At 42.5% G+C, this 12,380-nt stretch overlaps 3 protein-coding genes across 3 annotated transcripts; 1 reads left to right on the top strand and 2 right to left on the bottom strand.

Moving 5' to 3' along the window:
* Positions 1-289: 289 nt before the first annotated feature.
* On the bottom strand, positions 290-1,087 carry LOC309714606 (sperm-associated antigen 16 protein-like; the record flags this gene model as incomplete). The annotated part of the gene is made up of 1 exon (XM_082547153.1): positions 290-1,087. Exon 1 carries the CDS (start codon positions 1,067-1,069, stop codon positions 290-292), a length of 780 nt encoding a protein of 259 aa, XP_082403279.1. The 5' UTR covers positions 1,070-1,087.
* Positions 1,088-1,154: 67 nt separating this feature from the next.
* Positions 1,155-3,684, top strand: ndufb4 (NADH:ubiquinone oxidoreductase subunit B4). The gene is made up of 3 exons (XM_082546549.1): positions 1,155-1,352; positions 2,575-2,718; positions 3,525-3,684. The coding sequence occupies exons 1-3, from the start codon at positions 1,176-1,178 to the stop codon at positions 3,585-3,587; spliced, it is 384 nt and encodes a 127-aa protein (XP_082402675.1). The 5' UTR covers positions 1,155-1,175; the 3' UTR covers positions 3,588-3,684.
* Positions 3,685-4,183: 499 nt separating this feature from the next.
* hgd (homogentisate 1,2-dioxygenase) lies at positions 4,184-11,980 on the bottom strand. The gene is made up of 14 exons (XM_082546534.1): positions 11,574-11,980; positions 10,326-10,397; positions 10,099-10,187; positions 9,890-9,995; positions 8,912-8,971; positions 8,735-8,826; positions 8,606-8,640; positions 8,395-8,474; positions 8,007-8,106; positions 6,934-7,058; positions 5,125-5,229; positions 4,908-5,034; positions 4,488-4,669; positions 4,184-4,406 (listed from the first exon to the last, which is right to left on the bottom strand). The coding sequence occupies exons 1-14, from the start codon at positions 11,586-11,588 to the stop codon at positions 4,263-4,265; spliced, it is 1,332 nt and encodes a 443-aa protein (XP_082402660.1). The 5' UTR covers positions 11,589-11,980; the 3' UTR covers positions 4,184-4,262.
* Positions 11,981-12,380: the final 400 nt, after the last annotated feature.

Genomic DNA, 12,380 nt, shown 5'->3' with positions numbered 1-12,380 from the left:
TGTTGTGAGGTAACAGTGCATATAGCATAGTGTGTGTATGCTTTTCTGCCTCTTATAACCCCAGTGATTTTCCTGTGGTTTGGAATCTCGTGTGATCTCGTGCAATTCGCGAGTCCAGGCAACTAGCCACTCTTACTAGATTGTATCATTGTGTCATCTCACCAAGAATAAATTAATTTGTTGAATTCCATGCAGATCATACATTATTTAATTACGTTCACCATAGAAACATTAAATTATTTTGTTCAAATTAATATTTAGACTCTTGTAAATGTAACAACAACCCAATTTATTTTTTTGAGTGCGCAGGGGCCGGAGGTCTCGGCTGTGTCACTGAAGGGTATTTCTCTACGCCCGCCTCTCCTCCCCGTTCCTCCCCTCCACAGAGGGTGTCGTGTTGAATTGACGAAGAGTTCACCTCCCTGAAGGCTTTGTCCCTCTCCAAAGCCGCCAGCATGACCTGCTTTAAAACGACCTCATATTTCTCGTTCATCCGCTTCACCGCAGGTTCGTAGCTGTTGCACTGCATCTTGACTTTCCTCATCTCCTCGATGAGTAGGTTTTTCTCCTGGACAACACGCTTATGTTGCATCCGGTGAAAGTCTCTGTTTTTTTGCACCCTCACCAGAGTCCCGGCTGCTGCAGAGACTGTACGCCTGTACTCCTCCATCTCCTTCAGAGCGGTTTTCAGCTCATTTTCCAGACGCTGGTTTTCAATGTGAACGAATGGGGTCACCATGAGACCCTCTTCCTCCAGCAGTCCTTTCTGCACCACCTCGTTCCACTCGGTTTGAAAACAATCGAGGGTTTCTGTCATGCCCATTTGGAAGAGAAAGTTCCGTAAAAAGTCAACTACGGCTGGTGGTTTGGATGTTCTGTTGGTTGAACTGGGCCTTGCACTGGCTTTTGCCCGGTCTTGGATGGCTTTCACCGTCGCTTCCAAGTCTTCTTCACCTTCTTTTAAACTCAATTCGTCTTCTGCAGAAATGTCTTCACATTTAAAGTCATCATTACTGTCAGGCGATGTGTCGTCAGCCACTTTCTCTTCACTTTCCTGCGCTGCATCCATTGCTTCGTTCAGCCAGAGTTTGACGTTGCTATGGTAATACGGCGCTCACTCAACGCGAGATTTCACAAGCTCGCGTTTCCACCGTTCCAGCAGTCATTAAACAATCATGGCGGACTACCGAGAGGCGCCCTTGGCCACTCGGCCAAAAACATTGGATCCAAACGAATATTTCAACCTTTCGCCGGAGCAGAGGCGTGCCGAAGAAGCCAGGGGTGCACTGCGAGCAAATCTGAAGCGCCAATATCAGCTGCAACTCAATAACCCGCACAGAAAAGAGCTCATTGTGAGTGGCTACTTGCTAGTTAGCAATGTCACCCTTGAAAAGGGCTCAAGTTATTGGCCAGAATGCTAACGGGTAGCATTAGCGGGGCACAGCGGTGACTATGTATTTATCTAGTCTAAATTTTAGATAAGATTATAAACGAGACCTTCCACTCCATGCTAGTCACTACTGCATTACGAAGATCGTTTACGTCTTGGGAACCGTGCGCTGCTCTGAAAACTGACTGGTGACAGAAAAAACCCGACCCCTGCAGTGTTTTAAATTAGGGGGTCTCGTGATTCTGTTATGCTCCTAGGGAGCATTTCGCTGACATGGTTTGGGTCCACTTCAGTCTTTAGTGTGAGGGGTCATTGTATCCTGTAATGAAACATGTCTTTACAGCTTGGAGTAGCCCCCATCCGTTAGGCACCCGGTTCATTGAATGATTTCATCGTTATATAAAATAGTTTGAATCATATGCCATGGCCTTTGCTGTCACCGGACCCCAACCCAGCTCGACACTTATGAGAGATGGTGGGCCAGCATGTTATACAGCATGCTGGCCTGTTATACAGGTCAACCACAATCATCAAAACACAGTATAACCGAATATCATGTATAATATCTAATGACTTGAATCGCTACAGTGCAGGTTCTGCACTGAAACTTAAAGTCATAGCAGATGTCCAACCAAAGTAGCTGTAGCAGCTCTTCATGCTGACTTAGTTTGTCATCTGGCTGGATATACTTCAGTTCTTCCATAACGTCTTTATGGTACTCAGTGGTGTAGTTGGATTACCTCATTTTTCCATCTATACTGTGTGCTGTGATTGTTTTAAAGGCAGACATTTTGCTATGTTACTTTTACTGTTACATTTTATAATGGCTTTGTTCTCTTAAGTTCATGAAATTGACCAGCAAGCACAATACCAGTAAATTAAATGTACCAGTAAAGTAAATGTAAACTGTGTAATGTAAAATATGTACACCAGGATTTTTCTGGAAAAATGTCCTGTCCTTGAAAAATGCTCCCCCCCCCCCCCCCCCCTCTTTTCTGCTGTTTCCTGAGTTTTCCCCACCTAATATAAAAGGTTTAAGTATAACAGATATTAATAATTTTAACGTCACTATGAGACTTTTAAATTTTGGTTGATTTGTTGTAAATATTGGAGTCTATTTTTCCGCTGTGAATTCTACATTTACATATGGTGATAAATGTCATTGCTTACTTCTGTCTGTACAGGAAGACCCTGCCTTGACACGCTGGGTGTACGCACGAGGCAATCCCTACGCACACTTCAGGCCTACAAACAAGACCTCTCTGCTGGGTGCAATGTTTGGAGTTGTACCTCTCTTTGCCCTCTACTACATCTTCAAGACAGACAGGGTATGAGACAAGAAACACTGTAGCCTTCTCACTCGCTGTCTGCTTGATCTTAATGGGTAGTTTAATCGGCTCAGCTGTGTTTTCTCATCACAAAAGTTTGTTGCGAGCTCTTGAACCACAATTTAAGCCCCACTGGCCCTCTTTAGGCTGTCTAAAGGCACGTGTGAGACTAGAAACTAGGAGTAAATTGCCAAGTATTGTTGGAGGTTAAAAAAATATCAATGCATTTATTGCAGGAAACAAAACAATTCAGTATTGATTACCTGGTTACTTTACACTGTTACAATAGTGGTCATTTTTCAGCCACTGTAATAATTTGACCATTTAGAGTATTTGATCTGGGTATTCATAAAATGTGATTTGGTGACAAATGCTGTCATAGAAACCTGAAAAGCTATTTAGTTGAAGATTGGGACTCATTATTCCCATGTAGGTGCACCGTTGATCTGGTTTTCTTTCTTTTGACACAGACCCGCTCATGTTAGAAATGAATGCTTCATACAAAATGCTGCCTGCTTTCATTTTCTACCCCATTGTCATGGAGATTCACCGTCAAAGTCCTCGCCAATTGAGATTCCAGGGAGAATTTGGTCCAATTGTCACACTGCTGGGTTATCATATTTGTCCCAACCCCCCTTTTTTGGTGCTGGGAAGGGGGGGGAAAGCTGCTTGAAAATCATAAAAAGCTCACTCATAAAACATGGAGTTTGAGAAAACGTCTGGAAGGTGATGAGGGTGAGGGCGATATGACTTTGTTTCTATGGAAACCGCACTAACCTATCATCTGTTTGTCATCTGTTTTACAGGATAGGAAGGAGGAGCAAATTAAGGCCGGTACCCTCGAGCGCAAGTTCAGTTTGTCATCTTGAGCCCGGGTGTAGAAAGACCCTCGTCCTGTGTGTTCTAGAGATGATGTCCATGTGTGTAATTATTATTAACCGAATAAAATTATATTGTCAAACCAGAGTTACGTGGCTTTCATGTGTGAAAGTACCATTTGCATGTCTGCAGTTATACACAGAGGCAAGGAGGATCTACTTGCAGACTGAAGGACTCGATTCCCCCCTCTCACATAAGTTCAGATTGGCACAGGAAAAGAAAATGCAAGACATGCTGATATCAATGATCCCCGTTTCACATAAAGCAAGACTATATATATAGTCAAATAAAGAAGCACTGCAGTGTCATTTAGATATTAAAGGATAATGGCAATATTGGTACAACAGTGGCATGAGGGGTAAAGACAGGGTCATTAGTGGTCCTACCAAACACCTCTCAGTAAAACAGAATGCTGGTCTAAGGTTGCCTCTTATTGTTCCTTAAATTTTGCAGTTATGTTTCTTAAAAATAAAAATACACATGTGACGAAAATTTGGTTTTATACTTCTGTGAGAAGGAAATTACTTTATTCTTCCTGTTTATTCTGTCAACAGATCTACTCGGGGAACACAAATAAATCATTGGATTGCGAGAAGTGAAATTTTTATTTTGATATATTTATTTTTGATTTGTTTGCTCTTAATGCATTCTGAATCACTGGGTTTCTACTGTTTGCCGGGCTTCCAGTTGGGGTTAAAGTGGCTGCGTAGAGGTTCCCAACATTGGTAGTAGTTCTTGTCAAGCTTCTGGCATGTATGAAGACCCCACTTTGTCACCGCCATGCTGAAGGACGACTCAAACATAAAAGCCTGGTGATAGGAAAAAGCACGCTGTGATAAACGATACCGACTTGGTCATGTGTTAACCATATATATATTTTGTTTGTTTACCATGGTTCCCTCAGCCACCCTCTCAGGTTTGAGTTCAGCAGTGCTGTTCTTCTCAAAGCAGTCCACGTCCGGGCCATGCGGGGTCATTATGCTGTGGAGACTGGCCCCTCCTGGCTGGAAACCCTCCTCTTTGGCCTCATAATGGCCTTTGATCAGACCCATGAATTCACTCATGCAGTTACCTACAGTGACAAGCAGGAGGAGCTGTAACACAGCAGCGTCATGTGTCTAGTTTGCTGTTGAATGTGCCAGGTGTAACACTGATTTCCGCTAGATGGCCTTATAGGTCTGCAATGAAATCGGACAAAAGGAGACTATTGTGGGGTCTCCATTGAAGTGAGTCATACAGCAGATGGTTTGTTCTCACCTACTGCCTTGACACAGGCTGGGTAAATGGATGTGTGTGTGCGTGTGTCTTACGGTGATAGTATGGTGGACGGAAGGTGTGGTCAGCCACACCCCACCGTGGGGGGAAGATGACAAAGTCAGCAATGGCAACCCCTGGTCTAGTGGATTTGGCAGTAAGCACAGTAAAGATAGATGGATCCTATATAGAGAGATCATAAACATGTGGGTGAGGAGCACGGCTTTTTGCATTCAAAAGTGCTATTGGCGTGTCCCTAAACTCAACTCTCACCGCATGGTCGAAGGCCACACAGTTGATAACCATGAAGTTCTTCAGGTTGTATTTGTAAGGCGTGTAGTTACCGTGCCAGGCGACCACATTGAATGGCGAGAAATCCTACGTGCAGAGCACCGAACAAAACAAATAAGAGGAGTCTACCCAAGCAACAAACACAAAAGGCTTTAAATTGAGCTTTTCACAGGGAAAACGGAACAATGAATAATGTCTTTGTAATCTTAAATTCCCAGAGAGAGTACTTCTTCACATAAAGAGAAAAAAACTGGTCATAATGAAAAGGGTTGATTGTGAAAGAGGGTGTGCTTCTTTCATCCTTTCTTCTCTTTCATTCCCCCCTTTTCTTTGTGATACGAGGCTCCAGGTATTATGGGGTAATTGGCTTCACAATCAAACTTTCCCAAACTTTGAGCATTTTGACGCTCGCAGCAGCGCAGTTATGGGGAGAGGGGAGCAGTGGGTGCAGAGATATTTCTTTATCTTGATTGTTAAAACCACAGCAATTTTATATAGTTTCTCTGTTCTGATAATGTCACTGCGAAAAAAGACATTCAACAGCAACTCTAAAATCAATATAGTTCATTACAACTCAAGCTGCCTCCATACTGACCTCCCTGCTCCTTTACACACAAGCTTTTCCACACACGAACAGCTAATACACACCAACGACGAATACTGGCAAATACATATACATACACAGATGCATTCACACACGCAAACATTCGTGACTAATGAACGCCGAAAACAACTTAACACACACTCAACTGACAGTAGTCGATGTACAAAGAGGCCTTCGGGAAATCCAGTGCAGGTAATTTCTTGGACATTCATCTGTGATAACTCCACTACATTCGATTAAAATGAAGGGAGGAAAATGGAGGCGAGCGAGCACTTGCGCGCACACGCACACAAAACACAAACATATTGGTCCAGTCAAGCAAATAATAAGTTAATTTGAGCAATTTCGGCACTCTGCGGGGGAACAAAACAGCAGGACCAGGCAGGAGCGGCAGCATCTTCCCTTATACGAGGCCTCCACCGCCCTATCTTATTTTCTTACCCCTGCAACCTCTCTGGTCCACTCTCTGGGAAGAGCATATAACTGGTGGCAGATACTCAAGCAGAAGCAGAGAGGAAGATGGGAAGAGGTCTGTTTTGCTTCAAAAAAAGAAAAGACAGTATCTTGCCCTAGTGTACTTCCTATGATGAATAATAACAGTGTGGTTTGACATGGTTTCCACGGTTACAACCCCCCCCAACCCCCACCCCTGACAAACCTCTCCTCCCACCTCCTCCCTGCCTCAGTAAAAAACCTCCTGTCAGACATTATGTGTCGATCCAATTATGCGCCCAACAGGACATTTCGGGAGGGGGAGGATCATTCCCCGGCTGAAATATGTTGAAATTAATGCTTAACTTGAAAAAGGTTTTTTCCTACAAAGCAAAAGCTTCACAGGTACACTGTCTGCAGCTCCAGAATGCCTTAACTAATTATGAGTGATTAAGACTCATAAGGGAGTCGAGGCGGAAACCTGCTGAATGGATAACAGCTAATGCTTCGATATTAAATCATCAGGGATGGCAATTCAGTCGGCAGGAGCAGCTAATGGATCATATGCTTCACTTGGACAGTTTCCTGTTAGTCACTGCTGCAGTTCGATGGCGTTCACTGAAGCAGACACAAAACTAAATAGGGTAATAGGGCAAGTAAGCCATGTGTGTATGTGTGTGTGTGTGTCCCTGTCAGACCACAGGTACACGTGGAAGTACAGTGATACAGATAAAGTTGTGTGCAACAATAGCCACCTGTTGGCATGCAAACAGCTTCCCCTGGTATTTATTGATGACGGTGTAACCAGTGGGCACTTTGCGATCTTCATACCATGCAACCGGACACAGGAAGTCTCTCGGGTTAGCCAGACCATTGGCTCCTGCAAAACACACGCAAAGTGTCAAAGTAAAGGCAGTGTAGGCATAACCATGATGACAATGATAACAATAAAAAAAAATAGGAAACAATTGGGGGTGACAGATCATGTAATCACAGGTGGTTTCATGTAGTTAAGGTGTTAGCTTATTTAGCAATTTAGCTGTGCATTTTTTTGATATTTTAACTATTTGGAGATTATGTATTGGAATTTCAGGAGCAGGACCACGCCTCCAAACACGCTGTCGTCTATATAGGTTCACCCAGTTCTGCAAGCTGTTCATTCTCGTTTACCTCCCCCACCCTCCCTGCCTCCTTGTTTTCAATTCTTTAACTTGTTCATTTCTATTTGGTGCATGGGGGTCTGCCAGGGCAGGGAGCCATCACCACTCCCCTTCGAGGCCTTCCCTCAAGCCATGTCAAAGCATTCAGCTTTACCTACTAAAACGCTGTCCAACCTAAAGTGAGGACGTGGGCCCAGCTAGTGAATAAAGGTAAAATAAAGATTAAAACAATTGTAGGTGCGAATACATTTAATGATAAAACATTATTTTTAGAGCCATGATGCTTTGTCGGAAAGCCAAAACATCTTTGGTGGGTGCAAGAAATATTTTTGTTATATGTAGGAAGACACAGAAATCACAAGCTAGTCACTAGTTTCCTAAATATCTAACAGCAATATGCTGCTCAAAGAAGGATTTTGTGTTGTTGTTGCTTTTTATATGTACTCTATAAACAAAACAGCAGATGTTAATCTCCTTAATAAAATTTCTAAGCAAGATTTATCCTCTGAGCACAGAGTGAGTTACGCAGAGAAAAGTGTGAACAGTTTTAGACATGGACATTCTGTTCCAAGACATAGATGTAAAGGAGCTTGGTGAGCACGTTTCAAGGAAAAGTGAAGACAAAGACGTATGCTGCACTTATATAGACTCACAAATATCATACAAACCTATTGGGCCAAGGTCAGGCAGTTCAAAATGGGCACCATACACCTCGAGTATGTAGCCTCTGGTTTCCCCAAACACATCCACACTGAAGCGCATCCCTTGCTAAAAAAAAAAAAAATGTGAAAAGTGGCAGTGAGAGGAAATTTTGTCCTATTAAGTATCAACTGTGTGCTGTTTCAGTTCTGAACGGACTTTGAAAAGCACACGTGCTGCTGTCCAGGTGGTCAGGCTTTCGGTAGCTTAAAACCTCTTTTCCACCGTCGCTTATTTTTGAGGTCACTTTCAAAAAGCACCAAACAATGCCTTTCTAAATATGGTAAGTGGGATGTTGGGGCAGACACAACGGCAGATTTCTTTGAAAACAGGGGAAATGGAAAACATACAGCCCACCTGGATGACACAGATCTCGTTCGGCTCGACCATCATCTTCCCAAACTCTGTGGTGATCAAGATCTCTCCCTGCTGAGGGACTGCGCACACAAACAGACAAAGAGAGACACAGAGAAAAGAAAATTTGAACAAGAAGGCAGGCTAATGTTTGAGCTATCATTGTTCTTATGATAGATGACAGCGAAAACAACAACAGCGCTCCTTTCCTCACCAATCAGAAAGTCTCCGTCTGAGTTGTTGAAGCACCTGGAACAAGAATAAAATAAGATCAAAGGAAGGCTGGAAATGTTTTTCATCAATAAAAATATATCCTTTCGTCACATAATTTATACATTCTCACCTGTCGACCATGGAGGTGTTACAGGTGTACACGTGGACGCCAATGCCATTACGAGATTTGGCATCTCCAGCACCGCAGACAGTATGCAAACCCTGAAATGTGGAGAAGGACGCAAATAAAATCAGATGGAAATTTTCATAAAAATTCAAAATAAGAGAAATAATTAGCTTGACTTACAGCCACAAAGTCCACTTTCTTCTCTGTAGCTTTGGGGATGGTGAATGGCAGCCATCGAAGCTGTGAAAGAAACCTCAGAGTCAGAATCTGCACTGTAACAAATTTTTACTGTAAAATTATAAGAACCACCATTATTTCACCGTGGGCCTGCTTTACAGCTTCTTTAAATATGTTTGTTTTTGTTACTTACTAGCTTGCTGTTTATATTTATTTCCCAGCTATTAGTATTTACAGTATTTACCTCTATTTATGAGTAGCAGTAGATTGCTTTGCAAAATACTAACTTTTACTTGAAGCGGTTCGTTGTAGTGTACCTATTGTGCACCTTCAGTGTATTTAAAGAAATCAATCTATGGAAAATATTTTCTAAATAAGTTACTATATGTAAATATATCTACTGTTTATTATTAATAATAATAATAATAATGGATTGCATTTATATAGCGCTTTTCGAGAACCTCAAAGCGCTTTACAATTCCACTATTCATTCACTCTCACATTCACACACTGCTTCATCATTGCTTTTCGTAAACTTGTCTGAAACAGACAAACTTGATGATGATGGTGTCACGTACAGCATGTCGCCACCAATCACAGATTTGAAATTTGTGGCTTTATGTGCTCTTATGTCGCCAGCATTTTTAATGGATTGAAACAACACTGTTACTTTTAACAGTGTGAAGAGCTTGAAATTGTTTCCTTGTCGAAAACATCGGTATAGCTTTGGAGGCTGTGTGGTAAATGTGAAGCTAAAGGCACAATACTGAAAATGAAGGGAATCTGCTGGCCCCCAAACAGTGTCATTTACCACAATTAAACCGCATTAATGTGAGGTTTAGAGAAGACAGTGCATAGATTTGGTTATGCTATGCTAAACTTTGTTATGGCTTCGGCTGAACATTAACCACACAGATGTAAAAGCGATGAAAGATTTGTAACTAAGCCCAAAATGAGCAGGGACTCCTTGTGTTGATATACCTGGTTAGGATCAGGCTCCACTTCGTTCCAGTTCTCTGTTAGATCTCCACAGGGAACCGAGGTGAATGGCTTGTGTTTAACAGATGGAAGGATGCGGTACAACCAGCTAGAGAAAGAAGAGGAAGGGAAATGTTTAGTTATCCATATTGTCTGGGATCCATTTAGAGTCACTATAAAGTCTGATTTAGGTTTCAAACAGAAAAGGACACCTCCTCTTATTGGCTGGACGCGGGCAGGTGAAGGCAGAGCCGGAGAGCTGCTCGGCATAAAGGCCATATGGGCTGACCTGGGGATTATTCTGCAAGCACATGGAACATAAAAAAATGCTGTAATGTGTGTATATGTACACTATATATGGTGTTCAATTACCCTCATTTTCAACAATTAGAAAATAATGATGAATAAATAACAAAAGGAGCCCAGTGTGGGTTTTTACCTGTCCCTCGGGTAAGGATCCAGGACAGCGAGGGTCTTCAGATGAGAACTCGTTCCCGAAACCGCTCATGTACTGAAAGAGACAAACACACATCCAACACACAAATGGAGACAAGTTGAAGTGAAAAATAAAAAAATACATCATGCAGCTTCATTGTAATGCAGGATAAATGTGTTCATGCTGGTTATAATTAAACTTGAAGGCTTGTCATTAAGGCTTGTCTTTTTGTTAATTGTTGTCATATTGATTCACATTAGATCTATGATAAAACAAACTGCAGTTATGCCAAATTTCCCCCCTTGCAGTCATCCATTATTTTGTGTTATTGTGCCACAGAAACAGCCTAATTACACTTACATCCTCTGCAGCATGTTTTGATCAATGTTCCATCTAGGATAAGAGTGTTGTTCTGCATCTCGCCTGCACCTCTACTGATCGCGTCTCTTCTGCCACAGGAGGATCAAACTTGTCACAGTGTACACGCATCTTGCTGAGTCATTGTGAGTTTGCAAGAAAGCACACTCACAGACACAGATGGTTTCCATGTGTGCGTGATCATGTGCCAAAGTGCTTGTTGGAAGCTCCAGAGTGTCCCAAGTTGAAGGAATGCTTTACAAAGTCAGTTTTCTGTCCTCTTAAAAGTTTATTAGAGCTAGAGCAGCAAAGCTAGACTTGGCAATGATCCCAGCAGTCCTTGGATAGTTTGTTAACTATTCCACTATAGACAAAGCTTTGCATTTGAGTAAGTGTCATGACTTTGAAACCTTCAGTCAAATATTAAAGGTTCTATATAAAAAAAAAAGTAATCTAAGCAAATGCCTACTTAATGCAGCCCATCACCATAATTCTGCAGCAATGGCAATAAATTGGAAAACTGGGGTTTAAAATCATGTTTTTGCAATTAAATTGAAGCGTTCCCAATGAAATTAAAAAAGATTTAGGCACTTCAAACCACATCTGGGCAGCTGCAAAATGCAGCGCTCTGATTGGTTGGAGGAAACGCCTCCCTTCAGTCTGCGGCCACAGGAGCTGTGGTGGCTTTAAGGCGCATGAATTTCACACATTCTGGTGCAAAACAAATAAATAAAAAATACAAACTTTTCTTCTGTATTACAATGATGATATAGTTCTGCACCCTAACTCCACATGCATGCACAGTCTGATAGTCGACACAGACGCAGCTCATAAGCGATAATAATTGAATATTTACACATTTAGCAACAGTTTTGCTTCGAGGAATTGTCTTACCTTGAGTCCAGCCATTTTGCTATGTGTCAGAACTTTTTCTGTAGCAGCTGTTGAGCGTTTCACAGTGGTTACGGATCGACTTGCAGTTTTCTTCTTAATGTATTCCCTTCGACTAAAATCCACTTCGGGGTGTCTGCATGTTGCTGTTTGGACAGACTGGGGAAAAGGGGCTGGGATTTATACGCTTTCCCAATCTGGGTTTAATTAGGCCTTGACTGGCTCTGTGACGTAACAGCTGGGGGACACGTAAAAGGGAAAGGACGGGTCGGATGGTCAAAGTGTGCACAAACAAGGGCCGGTGTCCCTGCCAGGACAAACAAGGACCGACTAAAAAGAAATTTGTGATGCAGGTAAGGAACACGGAGGGATTAAAGTACAAGTCATGGTTTTAAATGGCACAGCGATCCTATCACTGACAGCGCATACAGAGAAAAATGTATTGACAACACTTCGTTTTTAAGTGGGGCGTAACAACGGGTAGGCGGTCAGAAGCTTGCATCATACGCAGAACATATTATGCCAGAGTTCTCATTCTGCTGAAGTGGTGACCTCATGCGCACTACTTGTGCAAACACGGGCGCCATGCACATCCCCACGTCCTGCAAAGCGAACATCTGGGCAACAAGAGTTTGTTCAGTGGCTTAAGGCCCCATATTTGCAGTGTAGCCCAATATTTAGCGGCATTGCTCAATCTGCGTGAATTGTTTAATATGCCATTGACCCCCGGGGCCCGCCAGTCCTGCAGATTTCAGTGTTTTCAGCACATTCGCCATGCTCAACACAATCTCACTTCTTGTTTCATGTAAA

Source organism: Aulonocara stuartgranti (assembly GCF_965226115.1).
Source record: "Aulonocara stuartgranti genome assembly, chromosome: 9".
Classification (NCBI taxonomy): domain Eukaryota; kingdom Metazoa; phylum Chordata; class Actinopteri; order Cichliformes; family Cichlidae; genus Aulonocara; species Aulonocara stuartgranti.
The sequence above is the reverse complement of the archived record's forward strand: the minus strand, read 5'-3'. Positions and strand labels throughout refer to the sequence as shown.